This window comes from Aptenodytes patagonicus, chromosome 10, assembly GCF_965638725.1.
Source record: "Aptenodytes patagonicus chromosome 10, bAptPat1.pri.cur, whole genome shotgun sequence".
Classification (NCBI taxonomy): Eukaryota; Metazoa; Chordata; class Aves; order Sphenisciformes; family Spheniscidae; genus Aptenodytes; species Aptenodytes patagonicus.
The window spans coordinates 19,949,044-19,973,304 of NC_134958.1; the positions used below are offsets into that span (position 1 = coordinate 19,949,044).

At 39.7% G+C, this 24,261-nt stretch overlaps 1 protein-coding gene across 6 annotated transcripts in view; it reads left to right on the forward strand.

Annotated features, from left to right (window-relative positions):
• TLN2 (talin 2) overlaps positions 1 to 24,261 on the forward strand; it is a 209,946-nt gene that overhangs the window by 130,803 nt on the left and 54,882 nt on the right. For all 6 annotated transcript variants that reach the window (XR_012996198.1, XM_076348381.1, XM_076348382.1 and 3 more), the window contains 13 exons: positions 2,155 to 2,363; positions 3,200 to 3,319; positions 4,345 to 4,542; positions 6,705 to 6,844; positions 10,870 to 10,963; positions 14,511 to 14,600; positions 15,738 to 15,860; positions 17,169 to 17,312; positions 17,502 to 17,663; positions 18,797 to 18,937; positions 20,127 to 20,308; positions 21,408 to 21,540; positions 23,137 to 23,238. Coding sequence is in view for 5 of the 6 variants with exons in the window: in XM_076348381.1 (XP_076204496.1) it covers positions 2,155 to 2,363; positions 3,200 to 3,319; positions 4,345 to 4,542; positions 6,705 to 6,844; positions 10,870 to 10,963; positions 14,511 to 14,600; positions 15,738 to 15,860; positions 17,169 to 17,312; positions 17,502 to 17,663; positions 18,797 to 18,937; positions 20,127 to 20,308; positions 21,408 to 21,540; positions 23,137 to 23,238 (1,838 nt within the window). In the remaining variant the exon portion in view is untranslated. The remainder of the gene's footprint in view (positions 1 to 2,154; positions 2,364 to 3,199; positions 3,320 to 4,344; positions 4,543 to 6,704; positions 6,845 to 10,869; positions 10,964 to 14,510; positions 14,601 to 15,737; positions 15,861 to 17,168; positions 17,313 to 17,501; positions 17,664 to 18,796; positions 18,938 to 20,126; positions 20,309 to 21,407; positions 21,541 to 23,136; positions 23,239 to 24,261) is intronic.

Consider the following 24,261-nt stretch of genomic DNA (forward strand, 5'->3'; position numbering starts at 1 on the left):
TTTTTTGAAGCACAGGATGCAAACATACTTGGATAGCTTGGTGACGTTTAAAACTGCATCTCTTACTAGATGTTACCAGTTTACATGTATAATGCAGCTAGTCTCTCTGACTCATCAATCACATTTGCATAGTTTGAGTTAAAGCCAACAGGGAATGTGGGCACACAGATTCTGCAATTTGGCTTTGTACCTGTACTTCTAGAAACCAAAAACACCTTAATAAGGAAAATGCTCCTTGCAGGGGGGGAAAAAAGGTTTACTCTTAGATGGTAAAATGTTCTGTCTCCTTATTTCTGTAAGAAATGAAAGCTGTTGATGCAAATGCTACTATACGATTTTTTTAAACATTACTGATAAAAAGCATTATGGCAATTACTACTTCATTGGATGTAATTGTATCAGGGCTACATAACTTGCAGTTGCTTTCATTTGAAGCAGATGTAATTGCATTAAGATGACTCGCGTTTCTATGACAGTTATGCAGAAGTTAGCACTGGGTATCTGACAAAGGAATACAGATGCTTGCAGCTGATACCAATTAATTGAATCTAGTAGCTCTCAACATCAAGCTATAAGAGCTGTTTGGTTGGGAAATCCTACAAATCGATGGGTTCCTTTTCAAAGCTCGTATAATTGTTTTCTATCTCATACTGTCTTGTTATGCAAAAACTGTTGTGTGCTCAAGCAAACACTGAGTGTTTGCAGGTATTATGACATTCTGCTTTTTCTCTGCGATAAAAATTCTTTGCAGCTTATATTCACTATTTAATAATTCCCTCTTGTCTGCAACTGTCACAGTAAGTTTCTTTTCACTTTATACTGAAAGTCATTGTAGAGGATGAAAGTGGCACCAAATTGAAAGCAAAACAATCAGACCTTTTTATTCTGTGGTGCTGTGATAAGCTAAGTCAAACTTAGAAGAGGCTTACTGGTACCCTAAATAAAGGAAGCAAAACATGTGGGTATTTTTCCTGAATTTTTCTTTAAATTAAGAATGTAGAAAGCTCTCTGTTGTTTGTCAAATAGGTTGTAACTGCAACGTAGGCAGTACTGTTTCTCTGACTGGCTTGGCTTTACTTTGACATATAGTATCACTTGCTTTTCATTATCTTCTGAAGTTTCTGCATTTAAAAATGTTCAGTTGATCGGAAGAGAAAATGTTAAAAGGCACTGGTATTAAAATGCTAACGTAGCTACTTTGTGGGTTGTATTTGGTTGTGACGTCCCAGCTTTCTAAATGTTTCCAGAAGGGATATTAGAACATTCTAATTATTTTTAATGCCTAAATATGGATAACCAAGAGGTCTTGTACAGCAAATGTAAACCTTTTCTATAGCTTTCTTTTGGTAGGAATAGCATGATTTTAACATTATCACTCAAAATATACCACCTATGTTAATTGCATATATTGTTGACTAGACTATGTGCTAATTAAGGTCTCTTAGAAGACGATTTTATATTGGTTTTCATTAAGAGCTGAATTAAATCTCAAAAATAGAAGAATGGGACCATTATTCATACAGTTGTACACTTTAGCGCTAGAGCTGATGAATGTCCTATAATGACAGACCACAGAAACTAATTTCATGACATCCTCTCTGTGACTTCATTCAGTTATTTTTATGTGCTTGTACTCGCAATGATGTTAGGTTATATCAAGTTATATCATCCCTAATGATCTCTTTTATTTTTTTTTTTAATTCCTTGAACTTAAATTATTGCTGTGTTTATTCTCTAAAAAATCCGAAGTTGCATTTTCAGAAGAGGCAGAGACGCTGTTGCTCTGAAGTCATGTACACGGTTCTTGCAGACAATCAATTTTCCCCCATAGCTTGGAGCATGAGTTTTTCCTCATTTCCAGGTTTTAGCTTTTCTTCTTTTTCAGTGCTTCACTAAGATTTAGTCACTAATGTAGAGCTGTGCCTGGAACATGGTCTTTGGGGTATAATATTTACTATGTGGCTTCACTACAGACATTTCTCTAGGCAAATGATGCTGTGTATTTCAAATGTGTTCATGTTTGAAGATTTTCTTTTAAACTGCGTTTGCAGTGTTATTTTGCAATGGGATAATTACCTGCAAATTCATCTGTCATAAAATACAAAGATCGTCTTTAAGGGTACTAATAGAATCCTTTATGAAATCTGAACATAGGAGTTGCTGCCAGAGAAACTGCTCAGGCTTTGAAGACTTTGGCTCAGGCAGCACGAGGGGTTGCAGCATCTACTACCGACCCTGTGGCAGCACATGCAATGTTGGATTCAGCAAGGGATGTCATGGAAGGCTCTGCTATGCTTATTCAGGAGGCGAAGCAGGCTCTGGCTGCCCCAGGGGATGCAGACAGTCAGCAGAGATTAGCCCAGGTAAGTTGCAACTTAGGCAGCTACGTGAATTATCAAACACCCAGTGAAACGTAGCATTAAATAATGAGAGAGAACAACAGAAAATAAGGCTGCAAGGAATGTCAGCTTTCTAGTCCTTCCAGCAACTCTCAGATAGTAACAGCATGCTTATGTTAAACTGCAGATGGTGCAAAGTATGGTATTTTAGTCATCTTTTAGAAAAATAAACTTATACATAGATGCAGTTAAGTGCTTTTACCCACAACATATTTGAGTAGGCTGCTTTACTGCAAAAATGAAACAACTGTTAAAACTGATCACTATCGAATGAAACATCTGTATTCGTGTTATATTCAAAAAGTGAATGCATGTTTTCTACACATGTGGCACCACTGCTTTTGAAGACTTTAAGGAGTAACAGTGTTACCGTAAGTCAACAGGTTCTTTTTTACTGGTTTGAAAAGTTCTATAATTGGCCTGTATCTTAAATAATTTCTTATGAGGAGGCATTTGTTTTAATCAGGACTTTGAAAACAGGAAGTAGCATGCAAAGGATTTCTGTGGTTAGTATATGGTTAACTTCAGGGGCATTCCCTTATCTGCAGTGCTGCAGCCTTTATCCCAGGTGCCAGGAGCAGTTGTGGAGCTGCCCTGGCAGCACTGTCCTATCAAATGGGTGAGCATACATAATGACTACTGCTAGACTATAGGTGCGCAAACCAAGAAAGTCTCAAGCCTCAAGAACGATCTTGTTAGAGTTGGAATGTAGGAATTGCTGGCTATAGAATGTGCCTCCTATTACATAAATGACCACTTAAGCCTTTCTTGGTGTGGATGTGTTTACTTCTGTGTTGTAGGTGGCAAAAGCAGTGTCTCACTCCTTGAATAACTGTGTGAATTGTCTTCCTGGACAAAAGGATGTGGATGTGGCCTTGAAGAGTATTGGGGAATCTAGCAAGAAGCTCCTTGTTGATTCGGTGAGATGTCTTTTAAGATAGAAAATAAATTTCAGAGAACTAAAAAGCAGATCTGGGTTCCCCATGTGTCAAATTATTATGTAGTAAAAGTGCCCTAAGTATACTTCATTTAAATTTTGTTTAAGTTTATGCAACTTTAAGTAGCTGCTACTTTGGCTGAAATGCTGCTCTAGTTTATGGGAAAGGTAAAATGTGTCTGTGGCTTATGAAGGCAGTATTAAAGTTGTTGTCATAGATCACCATTACTTTGGTTTTTTGAAAATGCCAACTCTGACTTAACATTTTAAAGAATATGAACATTTGAAAATTATAATCCATCTCCCACCTAGAAGTGATCAGTTCAGTTTAAGGAGTGTTGTGGTCGGTCAAAAAATATTTGGTGCATCTGTGGTCATTTTGTGCAAGGAGAAGAATTGTTATATTTCTGTTGAACTGCATCCATGTCAAAAAAACCCCTTTGTGCACTGGTAATTTGCTGCAAGTTTATATGATTTTAACAGCTTTTTTCTGCACCTACCAGTGATCCTGCTACCCTGTGAATGAAGGAGGAATTGTATTTTGATACGTTTGTGTAATGCCTTTTTGTAAAACTAGGTCAGAAGTTTAGAATCATTGTGAAGAGCTGCCAATACTTGTGTGGTGTTCTGGAAAGCTTGTTTGTGGAAGTGAACGATGACTTGGAGACCAAAATTCTCCAAGTTTTTCCACTGAGTTCACCACTTCGAATTTTGTAGTTGAACCATAAAATAGCTATCGTCATCTCTGTCCCTTGAAAGACTTACGTACTTGTCTCTCCCTTGAAAGAAACAGCGGGACATATAGATTTGTGGTTGATAGCTGTCCCGTAGTTGGACTATTCTGCATTCAGAACTGAATCACTAATAGTCCAGTTGCAGTACTCCGTTCTAGCTTGTATGTGAAGCTCACAACTGTATTTAGTGTTCTTGAATTGTGTTGAACCTTCCAGCTGTGAAGGACTGGTGTGAGGTGACAGACAATAAAATACAGCACTTGGTCTCTTACAGCTACCTCCAAGTTCTAAGTCATTTCAGGAAGCTCAGAGTGAACTGAACCAGGCAGCAGCAGATCTGAATCAGTCAGCAGGAGAAGTCGTCCATGCTACACGGGGCCAAAGTGGGGAACTGGCTGCAGCTTCTGGAAAATTCAGTGATGATTTTGATGAATTTCTCGATGCTGGTATTGAAATGGCTGGCCAAGCACAAGTAAGTTTTTTGTCTTGCTAATTGGGACCAAGGGTTATCTTAGGTATAGTATCTTGCAGTGCAGTATCTTGGTTGTCTTGTAGCACAGTACAATATGCTAGTGTGAGCCTATCCAAATATGACAGGTGATGTTGTTATGAAGCAGTCATCCGTAACAGGTTATCCGGAGTGAAGTCAACTCAACATTTGCATTTTATGCAGGGTACTGGTATTTGTTCTTGTGCCCAGTCAAAAATATTACTTCATACTCCTCTGTCTAGTTTGAGCTGTTAACTAATTTGAGCTGTATATCTGAAGGTACAAAGGTGTTCTGAACCTCTCAAAGCTTATGGAAAGGGTTGCTTCTATTTTGGTAGAACTACCATGAAGCATAATTTATGTGAACACTGTTCAAAATTTAGCACCTTTCTTCGCTAATTTTCAAATGCTTTAAGTAGAGGGAGGAAAAGATGCATTTAAAATCCAGACTTGATATTGCTCTATGGTGCGTGCTGGTGTGGACCTGCTACAGAGTGGAGCAAGCATTTGAAGAGGGCTGGCTAAAATGCCATGGATCTGACAGAAAGCACTTGGACTTCTGTTTAGTGATTTAGAATCTGGCAGAGTTCTATTCTGATGAACTCGGTAACAATCAGGAATGTTGTCACATATTACGTAGCTTATTCCTAGTAGTCTAGGTACTAATTTGAAGTTGGAGATATCTTCTTCATTTTATCTTACTGGGTTTAGGTGTACTGAATTACACTAATTGGTCATTTGGAGATTATTTAACATAACAAATGTCAGCATATAAAAAAGGGTCATGTACCAGGAGAGCTAGGAGGACTTGCAGAAAAAAGAATCTGCAGACTGTTTTGCCCTAGTTATGTAGGAGGAACTTGCAAACCTAAGAAATGATTGTTGAAAGAAAACTAGGCAGAAAGTCTCGAAGGTGCCAGTCCTTTGAAGTCATTTATGAAGTGTCTCTATAGAGCAGATGCTTTGTAGATAGAGCTGAGTAGAGAGATCGGACAATGACTGCTGATTATTCTCCATCAAAACTTAATCATTCAGGTTCCAGATCCATGAAGTGAGTTAGGCACCAAATATCAGCTGATTCTCTGGAATTGAGTAGGAGTTAGGTACCTGACTGTCTTTTAGCCATGGGCCTCATTGACTTATAGAATGTTTTGTTTGAGGCAATTCAATGAAGGCAAAGGTAGAAATGATACTGCAAATAGCTACTTGAAAAGAGAATTCCAGCTGCTGAGGACCTTGTTGGCCCTTGCCAATTTGCTTATCCTGCTGACATAGGGGATGATAACCATCTTAGTTATTAATGGCTGATCTTTCAAAAGAGAATGCTTTCCTTTCTGTCTGTGTCTAGTTATTTGGCCTGAACAGAAGCAATACCAGGTATTTTGGATGCCCAGCAAAATGGGGGGGTAGGGAGGAAGCAGAATGTAAACATAGAGTAAAAGGTATTCACATCAGCTGAGTAATATACAACCTTTTTACATAAAACCCTGAACAGACAGTTAGAAAGAACAGATTCACTTCTACGGATCATTGACAGAAGAATCTAGTCACAGCTATTTGCTGTGATAATGCATACTTCCCTGTAATTGTATGTATATGCAGGTTTTCCTTTTCAAGCAATGGCTTAAAATAAGTAATAGAATATCCAAGTCAGAATGTTTACCAAAGTAGGCTTATAGAAACATATTTTCTTGGGATAGAGGACTTTCGGGAGGGATCTTTCTGTATGAGTAATCCCAGTTAGATGCTAGAGAGCCTGTGGGTTACACAGAGGATGCTAGAATACAGACAGTGTACACTGAATAATGTGGATCAGTTGTGCCAGGCAGAGACGCATGAGAGTCTTGACAACAAAAGCATTGTTCAACAAGTAATAAAGTTTCTCCATTGCTCATTTGTGAATACTGCCATTGTTAGAAACCAAGCTATCTGTTATATGGGTTTCTTTTTCTGTTATCTAAGTACAGCTAGAGGCACCTGTCGAGGTGAACAGAGGTTTTGCTCCATGTCCTTCTCCGGACTGTGGTCCCCTGCATGTCAGTGGTTTCAGGTGGATAAACAAACTGGGTTTCCAAATGTGTTTTTTGGCACACTCTCTTTATTGCAAACTCTGCACTTAATGTTATGCTGCTGTGGCTTTGCAGACTAAAGAGGACCAGATTCAGGTAATAGGTAACCTCAAGAGCATCTCTATGGCTTCCAGCAAGCTGTTACTAGCTGCCAAGTCTCTGTCTGTTGATCCTGGAGCTCCTAATGCCAAGAACCTCTTAGCAGCAGCAGCAAGGTAAGGATGTGTTGCTTGCTTTAGGTTTTCCTAAGATACTAGCTTTTCTCTGTGATATTTATAATATGTTTATATATTCTTCTGCTATTGACAGTTAACTAAGTGGTCGGAACCTGCAGTTCTATTTAAATGAAAGTATGCCGGAGGAGAACTGCTTATTAACAAGGCATAACTTGTTACCCTTGGTGGAAATAAGAACCAGCAGTTGAAGAGTTGGCCTGGCTTTTGAAAGGGACCTAGTGTGTTTTACCTACTGTTTTTTTGCCATCTGTGTTCTGACAAGGCAGTAGCTATCAGTAAGCCTCTCAATCCCTAACAAAGAAAAAAAATGAATGATATTCTTCTATAGAATGTACTTAAAAAATCATGTTGTGGCTACCTATCACTAACAGTGTGTATGTGTGTATGATCAAGAACACATGAAAGGGTTAGATGTTATGTGTATTTGGTGGAAGATACCCTTACTTTAAGGATTCTGTCAACCGTGCCCTGAATTTCATCTTGTGGACCCTGTTTCTCAGTCAACCTGCTCAGTGTTTATGTGAAAAATAACACCGCATTGCAGTGTTTGACTGGATAATCGCCTCTCCTTCACTTTGTCAAATCCTTTTCACAATTTTTTTCCCCCGAATTAACTTTTTATTCAGTTATCGAAGTTTGTAAATGGAGTGTTCAAATATCAAATTGGAAAGGGACTGCTGAAGGACAGATAGACATCGCACCTAGAAATGTCAACATTAAATCAGATGAATGTCTGAGATTGCGTGGATGTGACTTCCAAAATGTTTACACCCACGAAGATTAGCCTAGAGAGGATGTGAGTAAGTTAAAACTGTTACTTCCTTGGGGATAATGTAGTTGATGTTTGTTCTGGACCCTTTCTAATAGCAATAACTTTATTTTTAAAAAATAAGTCCACTCCTTTAATAAAGGGCTTCTTAAAGAAGTCATGCTACTTTACTGTCATATTTGTTTAAAAAAAAAATATTCTCACATCCATCTTGTCTCCCCAGAAATAAATAGCTTCTAGGAAAATTGTAGGTAATCAAAGGCACACTGCTTAAAAGTGAAGGAGTTGCATGAGCTTTTGTTATTGCCGCAGCATCAGACTGCTACAGATTTCTGCTTTAGGCTTGGAGCATTCCTGTTTGGAGCGTAGAGGAAGTTAGTGTCCCCAGTGAAGCCCAGTTAGTTGTTAGTTTCTACCAGGCTGGTATTTCCTCTGTAGAAGCATGTAATAAAAAAAGGGAGACAAGCCATGCAGAGCCTTTAGATGTTCTATTTTGCCATGCTGTTAGCGTGTGTGTGTGTGTCTGCATGCATAAGACTTTACATAGACATCAGATAACCCTGAAAAGTAAATACCGTATCAATTCTCAGTTTGTCCTTAAGACGCTAAGGAGACACCTATTTCCCTTCTCAAATCCTCCATGGCTGCTTGTGACAAGCTTGCCAGGGCTCTGTTCTCATTCCCTGCTATGATATGGTCAGGGTCAAGTATTTTTACTTTCTTTTTTCTCATGAAAATGAAGAAAGAGGCACAGCTTCCTTTGCTTCCTGTTTATAAGATGGCTTATCTTCTCATTTTTTCTCTCATCTTCTACAGTACTGTGATTAATCTTCTTGTGTTTTTCTTTCCTTTCTTCCCCCTTTGTTCCAGCTATAATAGACATTCAAACTTTCAGTAGCTTTGGCCTCCTTGTGGAGGCGTTTTTCTTGACTTCCTCTGACAGTCTCATAGGACTGCAACAGTGGCTGAGTTCCCTGCAGGATCCAAGTATTTATATGCTGTATTTGATGAAAACAGATGTGGCTTTTAGAGTCCTAGCAGTGCTCTTCCACTCTGGAGTTGGTGTTTGAGGGGCCACCTTCCTGGTTCTACTGCTTCCAAATAGTTTTAAAAGTAATGCTTGTAGATTTGGGTGTATTCCTAGATACAGGTACCTGGTGTGTAGTAATGATATTCATGAGACCATGCTGCATCCTCTACAAAGCTGACAATTCTAGTCTATTACCAAGTTTGGGGGGTTTTCTTTAATCGCTGATATTCTCTGAGTCAACGTGCATTGTCTCTCTTAGGTTAAAATCAACAGCAGACAAGATATTTTTGCATGAAATTTCTCTGGGATTGAACAGAACCTTCCGTTTTTGCCATCTATTCATGTCTGTATGCAATGACATTTTTCTGATGCATAGAAATCACTGATGTTCAGGAGGTTGAGAATCCATCATTTGTATTGATGTTATGTTGGTGAAGCCATGCATGTTGTTTTTCAGAGATGGATAATAATTGTAAAAATATTTGTGTATATACACACACATTGACTCAGAGAATATCAATTATTAGTTAAAGAAAAAAAAAAAACAAACTTGATAACAGACTATATAAATATATAGCAGGACTACATGTGTATAATACCGTATGCCAGACAGGACACAAGACATATGTATGTAACAGTCCTAAAAGGCAGAGGAAGTCGGGAAAGATGGCTCCACAAGGACACCAAAGCTACTGAAAAGGGTAGGATTTTCAGTTAAACAAATATATCTATTAGTTTCCATTCTTTTTGCCCTGGAATTAAACATAAAACCTCGTGTATATGTAATAAGCACACCCTGCTTCCTTTTGTAACAGTATGATACCATCCATCTAGGTAATCATGTTATTGATGTTACCTATCATGTTGTCAAGTGCCAGTTTTCTTAAACAGAAAATAATCCAAATGCCGTGCAGAGTTTTCAAGGCCAGAGGAAAGCATATTCTCCATGCGCTTGGATTTCACTCATTTTCTAATCTGCTATGGGAAACAACACAAAGAACTTGCATTCCACTAAAATGTCACAATACAAGCTAAGTTTTTGCAAATTGGTGACAACATGCCTAGCTATAGAAAATGGTCTTTGATTAATAACAATGAACAGCAGACTTCTACTTCCTCCTGCAAAGCCTCTTCTTCTAGAAGCTACTTTCCTGGGTGGTTAGCCATTAGTCTAAAATGAATGTAGTTATAAAAAATTTTGCTTAATATCAGAGCATTCATTGCAAACGCAAATAGTGACTATATTGTATGTCAGATTCAGCCTGTGTTCAAGAGCACCGGAACTGTGAAATCCCACAGAAACATAATGCAAAAATATCTTGTTCTCTGTAGATTTAAACCGAAGGGAGCCGATGCATGTTGACTCAGAGAATATCAATGATTAGTTAAAGAGGAAAAAATCTCAACTTGATAACAGACTGTAGAAATATATAGCAGGATTATATGTGCGTCTGTGTAATACAGTATGTCAGACAAGACACAAGACTTTGCTAGCGAAGGGTATAGAATATAACTTTACATTCAAACATTTTTTGACATACCAGCCACTTATTTCTGTGTTTTTTAAGGCTTCTGAGGTGCTAGTTGATAAATGATTCGGTTAATATCAGACCTGGAGAAATGCTAAAATACCTTTTAGCAACTAAATTATGTCACTCTGCTAGTGTAGTGGGTTGACCTTGGCGTGGTGCCAGATGATGTTTTGCCCTTTCTTAACGATGTTTTCCCAGAGGTACCACCAGCTTGGCTGCTGGGCTCAGCTGTGTCCTGTGATGAGTCTGTTGGAGCTGTCTAGAACCAGCTGTGCCCAGCATGGGGCAGCTCCTGGCCTCTTCTTACAGAGGCCACCCCTGCAGCCAAAACCTTGCCACAGACACACAATACACTTATTGCTGTGAGATGAAGCTTCTGTTTCTTCTGGACTAACTTCTTAGTTGTTCACACTGAAGGGATAGATTTTCAGGTGTGGATCACTATCAAATGCTTTAGTGAGAATGTTTTTGCTCCTGTGAAGCTTGTTAAAGAAGAGGTCTCTAGGTGAACTGTTTAACATCCAGTTAATCCGCAAACACTGAACAGAAAAAATGTAGTAGAACATCAAAGTTTTAAATTTTTATGCAGTGTACAGTTAATGAAACAAAAGTTTTAATAAGAGGAATAGTTTAACTTCAAAATATACCTTTTTTTCCCTTCTACTCTCCCTAGAGCTGTGACTGAGAGTATAAACCAGCTCATCACACTGTGCACACAGCAAGCTCCCGGGCAGAAGGAATGTGATAATGCACTCAGAGAACTAGAGGTATTACTACATTTCAAAAGTTCTTATGAATAAAAATGGGCCCCATTTCCTTTGTTTTCTTTGTCCAATTAGCTGCTGTCACTGTCTTCTCACTTGATATCTGTGGCAGGGGTTCTAATTGCGTATAAGGTAAGCATAGAACCTCTGTGAACATCTTGTAGTTTTGGCCAGAATGAAATTTGCTGCCCTGTCCACATCTCCTCTTCCCTGCCCCTCAAAAGGTACAGTTTAGTCCTTGTTATTCATACTTACTGTGAATTAAGGAAGAATCATGATGAGATGGACATTCCCAGTACCAGCAGTGCACTGCACTATCTTGATTTTTCTGCTTATAGAATGTTGTTACTGACATCCCACTTCAGGGTGATGTTTCCCATCTTTTACCCTGTTGCTCCCTGCCATTTCTTAGTGTAGATTTTTGATGCTTTGTATCTGCTGTCACAGCCAAGCTGGTATGACGTGTGTCAATACAGGTTTTTGCAAGGTATGTTCTGGTTCATGAGTGAAGTGTTTGGCTGGCTAAATAGTGGGTAGCAGGTCAGTTGAAAGGCCTAATTCTAAGGCTGTTCACTGATTACAGGGGCAGCTGCTTACAATAGTAGGAAATGGCATGTTTTTTAATTAAACTAAATGTTTGTTTGCTGTCAAGGTCAGAACATTGAGGGATGACTGGCCTGTGTAGAGAACATAAAACACACCACCTTCAAGCTTTTTATTTCTATCCCTTGGTATCAAAAGGACGCAAAGGTCATTGCAGTGCATTCCAGGATATTGTGAGCTTTTGTAATATGCAAGTCCACAGTCATCATCCCAAAATATTGGTAGGAGTGTGCCTAGGAGCTGCTTTGTACTTCTGAATTCTTAGCTTCTTGAGCTTAGAAGTGTTCTCTCCTTGGTTAAAGGGAGTGGCAGCAAGTCCAAATAATAGAAAGAGAAAACTGGATATTTGGGCCGTAATGTAATGGCTGCCTGAAATCACTGCAGAATGTAGGGGTGGAGCAAGCAGGGGGAATGAAGTGCCATTTCTCAGGACTTCTTGAAAGACTAATGGGGAGAGATCTGCAAAACAGCAGGGATGTGAAAGGTCAGAATTCCCAGCTAATGAGCCACAGAAAACTGAGAGCATAGGGGAGAAATGTAGAGCAGAACAGCCTTAAGAAGCCATTGCAGAATATTGGTTCTGTGCCAATAGCATGGCTTGCATGGATTGCGAGCAGAGCCTGGGAAGGGCAAAAGGAAGATCTGTAGCATCCTGAACTTCAGGAAACACTTGCCTGAGAGGAACAGTTAGCAAGAAAAGCCTGGGTGTATGAAATTAGATTAATTTCTGAGGAAAGGGAGACTGAGGCAAAATCACACAGTCCTGAAACCAGACTGGAGACTGGTATCAAAGTGACCTGAGGAACCTATCAAATTTTGGGGAAAGCATTCTTAGTAATCTTAACTTTCAATTTCTCTTTTCAATGATTAAGCTCTTACCTCTTCCCTGCATTTCCCCAATTCATCGCCTACTATTTCTCTTCTCCCTAAGGCTTCTTAGAAGTACTAAAAAGTACTGTTTCTGTAGAAAGAGTGTCTCAGCTTGGATTTGATAGACTGCCAGTATGCTCTGTAATCTTCCCTGGAGACTCTGGAAAACTGTCTTTAGAGAGGACCTTACTGTATGACCTCCAATGAGATAGCTAAACTTGCCCAGAATTTCAGCTGAAAGGATGTTTTGTTTAACCTCAGTCGGCAACTGAGCACCACACAGCCGCTCGCTCACTTCCCCCCCCGGGGTGGGATGGGGGAGAGAAATGGAAGAGCACAAGTGAGGAAAAACTCGTGGGTTGAGATAAAAACAGTTTAATAATTGAAATAAAATAATAATAATAATGTAATAATAATAATAATACACAAAGCAAGTGATGCACAGTACAATTGCTCACCACCCACCGACCGATGCCCAGCCAGTCCCTGAGCAGCGGCCCCCCCCGGCCAGCTTTCCCCAGTTTATGTACTGAGCATGACGTCCCATGGTATGGAATGTCCCTTGGGGCAGTTGGGGTCAGCTGTCCTGGCTGTGCCCCCTCCCAGCTTCTTGTGCACCTCCAGCCTTCTCAGTCGGTAGAGCATGGGAAACTGAAAAGTCCTTGACTGGTGTAAGCACTGCTTAGCAACAACTAACACATCGGTGTGTTATCAACTTTGTTCTCATCCTAAATCCAAAACACAGCACTGTACCAACTACTAGGAAGGAAATTAACTCTGTCCCTGCCCAAACCAGGACAAAGGATTAACAAAGGTGTTATAGTAATAGCAAATCTATGTCAGTGGGAAGCTGTGCTGGCTTGTGTTTCACTGTTCTGTTTCCTTACGTTCCGAATGCTTCTGTCTCCATAGTAGTGCAAGTACTGCAGGAACATTGTTTGCTTTACAAGTTGTTCTTTAAAGGTGGAGCACAACAATCAGAGTTGCTGCAATGTCTGTGAGAACTGAGAAGGAGTTGAGAGGCAACTGGAAATGGTTTTCTAGATATGACTTCTTCCTCACATCACCTTGTTATCACAGTTTAATTGCTGTAGGGCTTTAAGTTAGACTGTGGCTTCTAAAAAGCAATAGCTGAGCTGTTAAAAATATTGTAGTTGTATCTTAATGTTAGGAGTTCAGTTATGGGAAAAGTCCAAGGGTATAAAATCATGCCTAGATTTCCTTCAGGTGGAAGGCAAACGTCAGATACAGATGTTAGTATCTTTCTATACTTACTGATTTCACTTTCATCGGAAAGATTAAAAGTCTTTCCTACCTGATATTCGGCAGAAAATAGTGTTCCTCCAAACTTGGAAAAAGGCGTATTGCAGATTTTTTACATATAAGAGAATGTCTGCTGCATTTTGCAGCTTTTTACAAGTTTTGTTATCTAAATGCATTGATTCTTCTCAATGAATATGTGACTGACTTTCACGTTGTTATTTCCAGGAATCAGAATCACCTCAGAAAAAGAAATTAAACCCAACTACTATATGTAGTTTTCTGGCAGAGGGAGCTATGTTGGTGGAATCTGTTGACAGTAGTAAGAGGCAGGCAGGTGGTTGACTTGCACTTAGTTTGGTAGCCCTTTGTGTCTCTAGACAGTACTCAACAAATGGCAGCTTGTTTTCCTATCACTCTTGTAATTCCATTTATGAAATTTAAAATAGTACTGAAAACGTGTATTAGACTGTTGACGACTGACAGAAAACCACATTACCTCATGTCAGCCGAGCATCGCTAACCGACCATAAATCACTCATCACAAACAAGGTAAACCGCACTAGCCTATACTTCCAACAGATTTGAAGTTCACAAATGTGTAGTTACCACAGTTCAGTTAATGTAGGGTAGCATTTAATGTGTAGCACGCTCATCTGTATGTGAGCTCTCAGTGAGTATGTAGTTTTGTTTGCTTGCTGGAGACAAAGTTGTCAGATTATACTGGTATACAACAGGATAGTTGTGATGGTCTGTGTTCTTCTCAGCTCAGTATTTCAAGCTCTGTCAATAATCAGAGTATCTTTCATTGTTTCAGACAGTTAAGGGAATGCTGGATAACCCCAATGAACCTGTGAGCGATCTCTCATATTTTGATTGTATTGAGGGCGTAATGGAAAACTCAAAGGTAATTTCCTTTTCCCATTTCTGCCAATTGTAAAGTGCGTTTCGATTATCAGAAGTTTCAACATGCATATCAAATGTGTTAGAAACACAGCACAGTGTTTATAGCTAAAATGTATGCTGCATTCCTTGATAAAACTCAGCCTGAGATAGGTCTCTTACAGGTGATTTCAGTTTTTGGTCACATAGAAGGCATATTGCCTCGGTAAGAAATTTTTAATTAAGTGACTGGTATGCAATGCTGTTACAGTTTCCCTCTCTCTCCCTTGCTTTCCTGTCTATTAGACAGCATGTCATACTTCCATGATATATTTTGACTGCAGCTATGTTAGAATGGCCCAAAGCATAAATGGGAGTGAAATATCGTTGTATTGTTCTGTGCAAAACAGCTTTAGAGAAATGTCCGAGCAGTCCAAATATTCTGGCACATCAGAAAATCTGTATGAAATTGCTTAAGTTATTTTTGAACATACCGTGCTATACATCTTTCTTTGAAGCTTATTATGTCCTTATTATTTGATGTGTTGGAATTGTCTCAGAAATTTCCTTCTCTAAAAGAAAAAGTAAGTGCTTAATGGATGTGCGTGTCACCTTGCATCTAATGCTCTACTGCAGTCAGATCTTGTTTTGAATTTTAAAAGAAAATAAACTGAATTCAGTGGGAGACACTGTGGGAATTAATGTGTATTCTAACATTCAGATGGTTCCAGCAGACTAGATGCAGTTTCATTTCCACTGAGTTTCCGTGAGTTTGGGGGCAAAGAAGATCCCGGATGTGTCAACAGCAGCTGTGGGATTGGCTGTCATGTTCTGCAGTCCATGAAATCCTAGCACCAGGCTAGCTGTGATGACTAGTGGATGATAGCAAAAATAATGAGGGTTAATTCTGTATCCTCGTAGTCATTTGCACTATAATAGTGTTTATGTTCAGCACTGTCAATCCAGTGTTGATCTGCGTGCCTTATCCCTTACGCCACACAGAGGAATGTGCCCAATTCAGTGAAGTCGGTAGCTAGCTAAAATTTCTGGAAGCCAAGTCAAAGAGGTTTGTGGGCCAGAACTGGCTTAAGGCCAGGAATCACTTGCCTTTGAGTGGTAGGGAAGCATATTGGGAAGGTAACTTTGTTTTTTAATTTCTGAGGTTCTTGGAGAATCAATGGCGGGCATTTCCCAGAATGCAAAAACTGGGGATCTTTTAGTCTTTGGAGAATGTGTTGGAGTTGCATCCAAGGCTCTTTGTGGCCTCACAGAGGCAGCAGCTCAGGTAAGCTACTGAAGTCTGTAAAGCAAGTATGTTTTTATTTTTTTAGAAAGCTCATGTTGTGCATGTGTAAATCTGAGATTCACTTCCTTGTGGCCAAACAAATGATGACCTTGTACTACACGGCATGCTCTGTGTAGATACACAGAAATTGTACATACACTGCTGTACATTGCAGAAGCAGCAGAGTGCAATAACATGCGTATTTTATAAGGAAGGGAAATGGCATCAAAAAGGAAACTTCCCTGAGGATAAAGTGAATGTCAAAGCTGTAGCAGATGGAATTCACGTTTGCAGCTCAAGCTCTGAACTATGATATCATAGAGAAGCACACAAAAACCAGCCACAGTTAAAATGAATGAATCAAGTTTGATTTAGTTTGTAAAAATTCGTAAGGAGCACTACTAATTTCAGACATTTTAAATAATAAGCAACCTGTTTCAGCTGTTCAGATACTTTGAGAATAACTGAAATTCTTAAGCTACTACAACAAATTAGAGTCTGGAACTGGTCACTGTGGTTTCACTTGATCTCATAACTGGGTGACTTGAACTTTTGAGAGCTCATACAGCCTCTTCAGTGAAGGATTTGGCTGTGGGGGATCATGCTCTGCATCTGGAAACGGCTTCCTGATTTCCCCAAATACGGAATGTCTCAGTACAGACTTAATCTGCTCCACATCTATCCCTGCGTTGCCTTACTGGCATATCAAGGTGACAGATAATTGTATCTGTAATGGAAATTCATCAAGAAATCTTTAAATACAGTTTTGACAGTTCAGACAATTCCTCCTTGTTGGGAGGCATGAGACTTTTATTCAATGGAGAAAGAAAGTAAGTTTGGCCATAGACATCTTGAGCTGCAGTGAGACCAACAACTGCAGACTTGATGGGTCCTAAACTCAGCAGTAGTGCATTTGCTGTGAATTGGTTTTCTACTCAGACTTGATGAGATCCCTCACCACTTCCAACTGTGGCTAATCCAGTAAATAATTTGCTGATGCTTGTGACCATTAAAGCTCTTTCCATTGGCTATGCAAGTGAAAAATAACATTTTCAGGGATACCAGCTGCTTAAACAGTGGAGAGTTTTGTTTTGACTAAATAACTTTCACAAGCGTAAGGGTAAGTTTTCTTGGTTTCAGAGGATTCTGGAGATTAATTACTAAAAAAAATGGTAATCGTACTTCACACTATGATTTCTGGATAATCTCTGACCACTGTGTGCTATGATATGTGGCAAGCTTATCAAAGAACCAAGACGGATTTAGCATTGTTTCTTAGGATTGTTTTCTTCCTTTCTCCATTTCTAGGCTGCTTACCTGGTTGGCATCTCAGATCCAAACAGTCAGGCTGGTCAGCAGGGTCTTGTTGACCCAATTCAATTTGCCAGAGCCAATCAAGCAATCCAGATGGCTTGCCAGAATTTGGTAGATCCAGCAAGCAGCCCATCACAGGTGATTCCAGAGGATTGCAGTGAGACCATCATTGTTAGGACATGTGACTTCGCTTTATTTGTGACCAAGCAAAGGAGTTTTGGTTTGAAACTGTTGCATGGCTTTGAACTGCAACTTTGCAGAGCTAGAGGATAGCGACTGTCATGCTCCTTTGACAATCTGCTTGTTTTGTGCCATCTATTTGTACAGGTATTATCAGCTGCCACAATTGTGGCCAAACATACTTCTGCTTTGTGCAATGCTTGTCGCATTGCTTCATCAAAGACAGCAAATCCTGTTGCCAAGAGACACTTTGTGCAGTCTGCCAAGGAAGTTGCAAACAGCACTGCTAACCTGGTTAAAACTATCAAGGTACAAATGCTGCTTAATTGTGTTTCCTTCTTCCTTTGTGTTTTTATTTCTTTTTTTTTTTCTGTTGAGACAGAATCAGAACAGTTAGAAATATCTTTTTACCTTCTGTGATATGTATAGTTTAAGAAATCATTAATTACATTTTTGAAGACCTGAATTGGAAAACACGTTCAGTGGTATAACTGTGCCATAGTCAAGATGGAAAGAATTGGGCAATATTAGTGTTAGGAGAGGTAGCTGGCCCATCCAGCATGAGACAACTCTGTGTTGATGTACTTAATGAGCTTGCACCATGAGAATAATTTGCAAACAACTGAACGTGGAGGTTTTCAAAGGTGTTACATTGCTCAATATCCAGAGGTTTGTGGAGGTATTTCTGACAGCTTTACCATATTTATTAGGGAAAAATAAAGAAAGAAATAATACTGGGGACCAAACAGAAGCAGTTTATGTTGCTGCTGTTTAATAGTCTCCTGTTAATAGCAATCTTTTATTTTCCAGATACCTGCCTGCCATTTGGCAGGAGGTAGCTTTTCCTCATGCAAGCAGAAATAATACTTGTTAAGCCGTAAAGGACTCATGATTCTAAACCCTTCTGGAAGCCATTAGCTGGTCTGCTACTGAAAGTCTTTTAAAATAATTATGCTCTTAGGACTGGAAGGTTCTATTACGTTACACAGAAGGTCCTTCATATTGAAATCTTTCCTATGAGACTATGAAAGAGATCAGTTGACTCGTGTGAAAATGAGAGTAATAAATTATTGGCTTGCTTAAAAAAAAAAAAAAAAAATTTTAAATCAGTCTATAGGAAAGAACCGCCTTGTTAGCCACTTCCACCCTTTGGAGCATGAGCTGCTGAGACACAATTTATGAGAGTCATCAGAGTGCAATGATAGAAAACCTTTATTCGGTCTTATGAACCAAAGCAATAGTTTTAAGTTTAGGGTCAACAACCAGCTAAGTAAAGGAACACATGCTTAAAGGATCACATTCTTTGCATCAGCCTCATTTGTGGAGGAACTTTCACATGTCATAAGCACACAACAGTTTAAAACTATGAAGAATTAAACCATCTTTCTTCAATTTTGCAAAGAAATCATTCAGACAGAACTCAATTGTGATTTAATTTCCAGGCCCTGGATGGTGATTTCTCTGAAGAGAACCGCAACAAGTGCAGAATTGCTACTGCACCTTTGATAGAGGCTGTAGAAAATCTGACGGCATTTGCTTCAAATCCAGAATTTGTCAGCATACCAGCACAGATCAGCACTGAGGTAAGGCAGGATGTTGTACTTCCACCCTCAAAAAGTTGAAAATGTTGAATTAGTCGTGTATCAGGAGAGAGGAAGTGAGTGTAAAGACCTGACCCTGAAATGTCTCTCTGTGTTCCTGCGTGTTCATAGGGCATTCTGCTGGCTGTCGCTTAACCTCTGACCTTGAACTTTGCACCGGTAGGATAAAACTAGTTAGGCTGCAGTAAGTGCTGCCAGTCTCCTGTTAGTAAAGTGATATAGTACAGGTGACTCGCATGTCTTGTTAGCTGGATTCTTCCATGTGATTAAGTAATAAATACTCCTTTTTCCCTCAAGAGCAGCTTTAACAAATGGAACGTAATTAGTTCTGAAAAGGATTGAAGGGATGTTGCTGGGGTTTTTCCCTTCCAAAAATGATGCAGTCATGATGACAAGAAGCAGGTTTTCTGGGAAGAATAACTTTCTGTGGGGCTTCTGTATTTTTTCCTGAGTTCTCCGTCCTCAATCCCTGTAACTACAACAGAATAGTATTTAAAGTAACTAATCAAGGGGGTTTTTTAGGGGGGGAAAAAACCCTAAAAGAAATTCTTCAAGCTTCATAAAAGCTTCGAAGTAGAGGTCACCTATCATTACTGACTCTCCAACCGCTCCTTCCTGCTTTTGGCAGCCTCTGTTCCAGCTGGCAAGATCAGATGATGCAGTAACTGTTGCAATCTTAAAGTTGTGGGGCTGTAACTGAAATCTAAGCCTGTCCTCCAGGCCTGTGGTACCTGGGTTTACCAAAGTACTGGCAATAAAATAGACACAGAGATGATGACCCAATTAGAGTGTTGTAGTCCAACGAATTCCTGGGAAAAGAGCACACTTGGTTGGATCTTGCAAGTTTTGTGACAAATAAAGTTTATTTTCAATGATATCTCCGTAGTCTACGGTAAGACAAGTGTCATTGTTTTCTCCTGTTTCTCAGCTGGATGGTGCCTTTCTAAACTTGAAAAGTGTTTCTTAAGTATGTTACAGAGAAAACAGTTGGACTGCAATGACTTTAGTACTATTTTCATGTTGACTATCCGTGAATATAATAGTATGATACGAGAAATGATAATGCCATTTTAATGCTGTTAATTAAACAGATTTTTAGGAGCAGAAAGTGTGGACAAACTCAAATAATTATTTAAATGTTCTTTGTGTTCTTGTACCTTTCTGACCACAGGGATCGCGAGCACAGGAACCAATTCTGGTTTCTGCTAAGACAATGTTGGAGAGCTCGTCTTTATTGATCAAAACTGCTCGTTCTCTGGCTATCAATCCAAAAGACCCTCCTACGTGGTCCGTACTAGCTGGGCATTCCCATACTGTCTCAGATTCTATCAAGAGTCTTATAACCTCTATCAGGTATGTCTTTTGTAGTAACTTTTTTGTGTCCACATTTAAGCCGTAATAATTGAGCAGCCATTCATAAAGAATAATACTGTATGGCCATTAGTACTGTGGTATTTTTCACTAATGGAAATTATTTATTCTATGATGCACAATATCTCCCCAGTTATGCTGGGTGTTTAAGCGTAATTGATGACCGCAGCACTCTGCAGCATAGAGTTGTTCTTTGTTTGTATTCTGTTCTCTTTCCCTGGTTCCACCTCCGATTCAGTTTAAGGTAAATGTAATAGAGAATGTTGTAGAATAAAAAAAACAGTAGCTAATATTACCTCCATCCAGATCATGTAGCAACATATAGTACTTGGAAAACAGCATTTTTTTTTTGAGGTGGGTCAGACAGTGTGTAAATTACCTTTGCTATCTATTCTTTACTATAGTGTTCTCGGCATAGTTGCAAGAATGCTGTAGCAAGAAGTGAATATTCTTTATTTTTTGGACTAAACCTGTCTATCCTTTTCTTACTGAAAATTTTAAAGTGTAGTTCTATACTTAACCTCTTAATATTGATTAAATTAAAATGGTATGAAAACAGTCAACTAAAGAGTGTTTACAGTTTTGTTGATCTTTGATAATGAATGTACTGAAATAGCAAACTGTATGTCAGGACAAAGTACTCAGAAACTAACCTTCGTTAAAAGATACCTTGGACTGAATGTAACACCTAATACCTAAGGAATTGTTTTCTGAGACAGTCAATTGCACTGTACAGAAACATGAATATTTTTTCCTGGTGTCTCTTGCATTTTCATGTTGACCTTCATTATTGGGCCAGTCTGGCCATCCCGAGGAGATGGAATTTGCACTTTTCTTCTGAGGCAACAAATTTTTTTCTGTCTAATGATTAAGAGAGGAACGATATGTGTGTGTATGAAAGTGTGCAGAGTACCCTGTACATACGTCAAAATCCCATAGGTAGAGTAAAGCTAACTTTTGTCCTTGTTGCTGTCCTCCCACGTGCTTAATGTATTGTCAGGTAATGAAGTATGCTTGTGTGCATTCATGAAAGAGCCTGCCTCCTTCCCACCATGCTCAGCTTACTATCTCTGTCTTTCAGGGACAAGGCCCCAGGCCAGCGAGAATGTGATTTCTCCATTGATGGGATCAACAGATGCATCAGAGACATTGAGCAGGCCTCCCTTGCAGCCGTCAGTCAGAGTCTGGCCACCAGGGATGACATCTCAGTTGAGGTAAGGGAGAGATAGCACAGGAACAAACAGAGTAATGCTAAGCAGCCTCACTTACCCTGCTGCTTTTCTTTCCATTTGAAGATTTGGAGCTGAGCACTTGGCACAATCTACCTGTGAGGGGAGAAGTATCCTTAGTGGAATCTTTCCAGGCAAAATCACATGCTGGCCAAAGTGTATCACTTGTAGAAAGATACCAGAATCACCAGGCAAAAGTAGGGGTGAAAGTAGTTATTTTTAACCATCACCCACATATTACTCCATCTTCCTGTGCTGACATGACTGACTGATAGTTAGCGTTTCTCTGGTGCCTTGCCACGTACGTAGAAGTCAGGATGTTTCTGAAACTAATCTATTACTAGAAGTCCGGTGATTTAAAAGTCTCTGTCATTTTTCTTAATGCCTATTTTGTCATTTTGTCAGTGAAATCCGCAGTTGATGTTGATATGTTCTCATTAAAAAAGCTCCCTTCTGCCCCTGCCCCGTGGTAATGTAGACCAATCCTGTCCTATTTCAGCCTTTACCTAATTGAGGAAGGGCCATCATGCCAGACTGCCTACAAAAAGTCAGCAACTCATGATCAGATTCTCAGCTTGGTATTTAGTGTCTTTTTGTACTATTGCTTCCTGAAATTACATGTCGATTTATGTATTCCAGTGGTTTCTTTGGGCTGTGACACTGCATACTAGAAACATCTCAGACTAAATGAAGCTATACAAAATAAGTTATTACAGGAAATATGTCATAGATATTATTTTCTATTTAAATAATGAAGTCATCTTGGACACCATGTTGAACTGAAATAAACGTTAGTGAAAATGGCAGTTATTTCTAAAGCAGTATAGGAGTGCAACAAAGTGCAAACATAGTATTTATTTTCTCTTGCCTTTCATGAGAGTGAGCTAAATTCCAGTGGCTGGCAAGACATTAAGTGGCTCTGAATTAAAAGCCAGTATTTATGTCTCGACAAGCCCAGGAATATGCTTTTCTTATGCTCCTGTCCCGCAGATGGTATTCAGGAGGTCAGTCCACATCTCTGTCCCTCAGAGATGTCATATTTTTCCTTTGTCTTTCCTTATAGGTGAAATTCTCCTGCTAGCTTCAAAGTCTACAGTAGGGCTTTTTGCTCTTGTGCTGTATTGTCTGCTTTGAAGAATGTTTCTTCATATTTAAATTGGAGCTCCTGCTGGTTTCTCTGATCGGTGCAGTGATACTAAATCTTTGGCAGGGCAAGAATAGTTTGGTGAGGGGCAGGGGCGTTGTCACATTGCAATGAGAAAGGACACCTACTCCCGAGTTTGCTACAATCAGCTGGAGTAGGAGGGAGCCATCTTTCCCTCCGCTCTCCCCAGACTTGCCATATAAATCGAAAGAGGAGCAGGCCTACCTCAGGGTTCTTGTTGTTGAAACAGGGTAAAGGAGAAGAATTGAGCAAGTACATAAAGAAAGCCAACAGCGTGGATTTCTGCATCCTACTGTAGTGGGTCATTTGAACAGCATTCCGAGTATGTTGGTTGGTCTGAGGGTGATTGTTACGGTATGGTACAACTTGATAAAAGAACAGCTGTGGTAGTAACTGACAACTTCTCTTTATATTAGGCTCTACAGGAGCAGCTGACATCGGTCGTCCAGGAAATTGGCCACCTCATTGATCCCATAGCTACTGCAGCTCGGGGAGAGGCAGCTCAGCTTGGGCACAAGGTACTGTCCTACCATTAAGAAGGTATTTGAAATCTCAGACAGCTGGACATTAGGGGAGACGATGATTTAGTAGTTTTTTCACTTCCTACAGAAGAGCAGAAGAAAGCATGTGGAAGGAGGAAAGATCTGGGATTTCCAAATACTTGGAGCTGAGACCAAATAAACCTGTTTATGTTTTGGGCTATCAGAAAGATATTTTCATTGAGGTTTTTGGTGAAGGGCAGGTTCATGGAGAAAGGACAAATTAAGAAAGGGGAGGGAAAAGCAAAGATGGAAGGGTGGAGCGCAACATTATAGGTCTCCCTACCTCTGGCCGTTGTAGCCAGCAGCTGTACATATGTGTAGGTTCTTCTGTCTCTTGTGCTGTGTTGAAGGTGACCACAGGACCTGGGGCCCATCACACTCCAGGCTTGTTCGGCAGATCACAGACTTACAGTTTGAATATGTATATATGGCAGAATTTGGCCAGTTGATGAAGTCTGGCAAAGGTTTGTCAGATCCTATCCTGATCTGACGTCCTTGCATAAAGCATGCTACTCCATTTCTTGGCCAGCTCATGATGAAGCAAGGAGGGAAGTGTGGGATACGCACAGAGGTTACCTCTGGCCTATGGAGGCCCATCTCCTGAAGCAGCTTCTGCAGTCTGAGGAGAGGGTAGTTTAGACTGTGGTTTCAAAGGAGGAGTGTGATGTGCCTGCTTTTCCACCTTCTGAGCGAGGCACTCTGTCTCCATTGATTGTAGAGGGAGCGTGAGCTTTATTAGGAAAAAATCAGTCCTGAGTTTCAGCCCCTGCTGCAAATTTTTAGGGATTGGGGGAAGAAAGACTTATAACAATCTTGCATTCTATTGTAAGCATTGTGTAAACATGTCCCTCTGTTATGTGGAGTGTAAGTATGGTAGAACTTGTGCTTATTAGATCTCTGTCCAAAAACGAAACGTTAACAACATGTGTACCGGAAGTGTGCATTATTTACTGTGGTTATTACAAGACTTCAGTAGTTTTTCAGATAGTAATTCCTCAT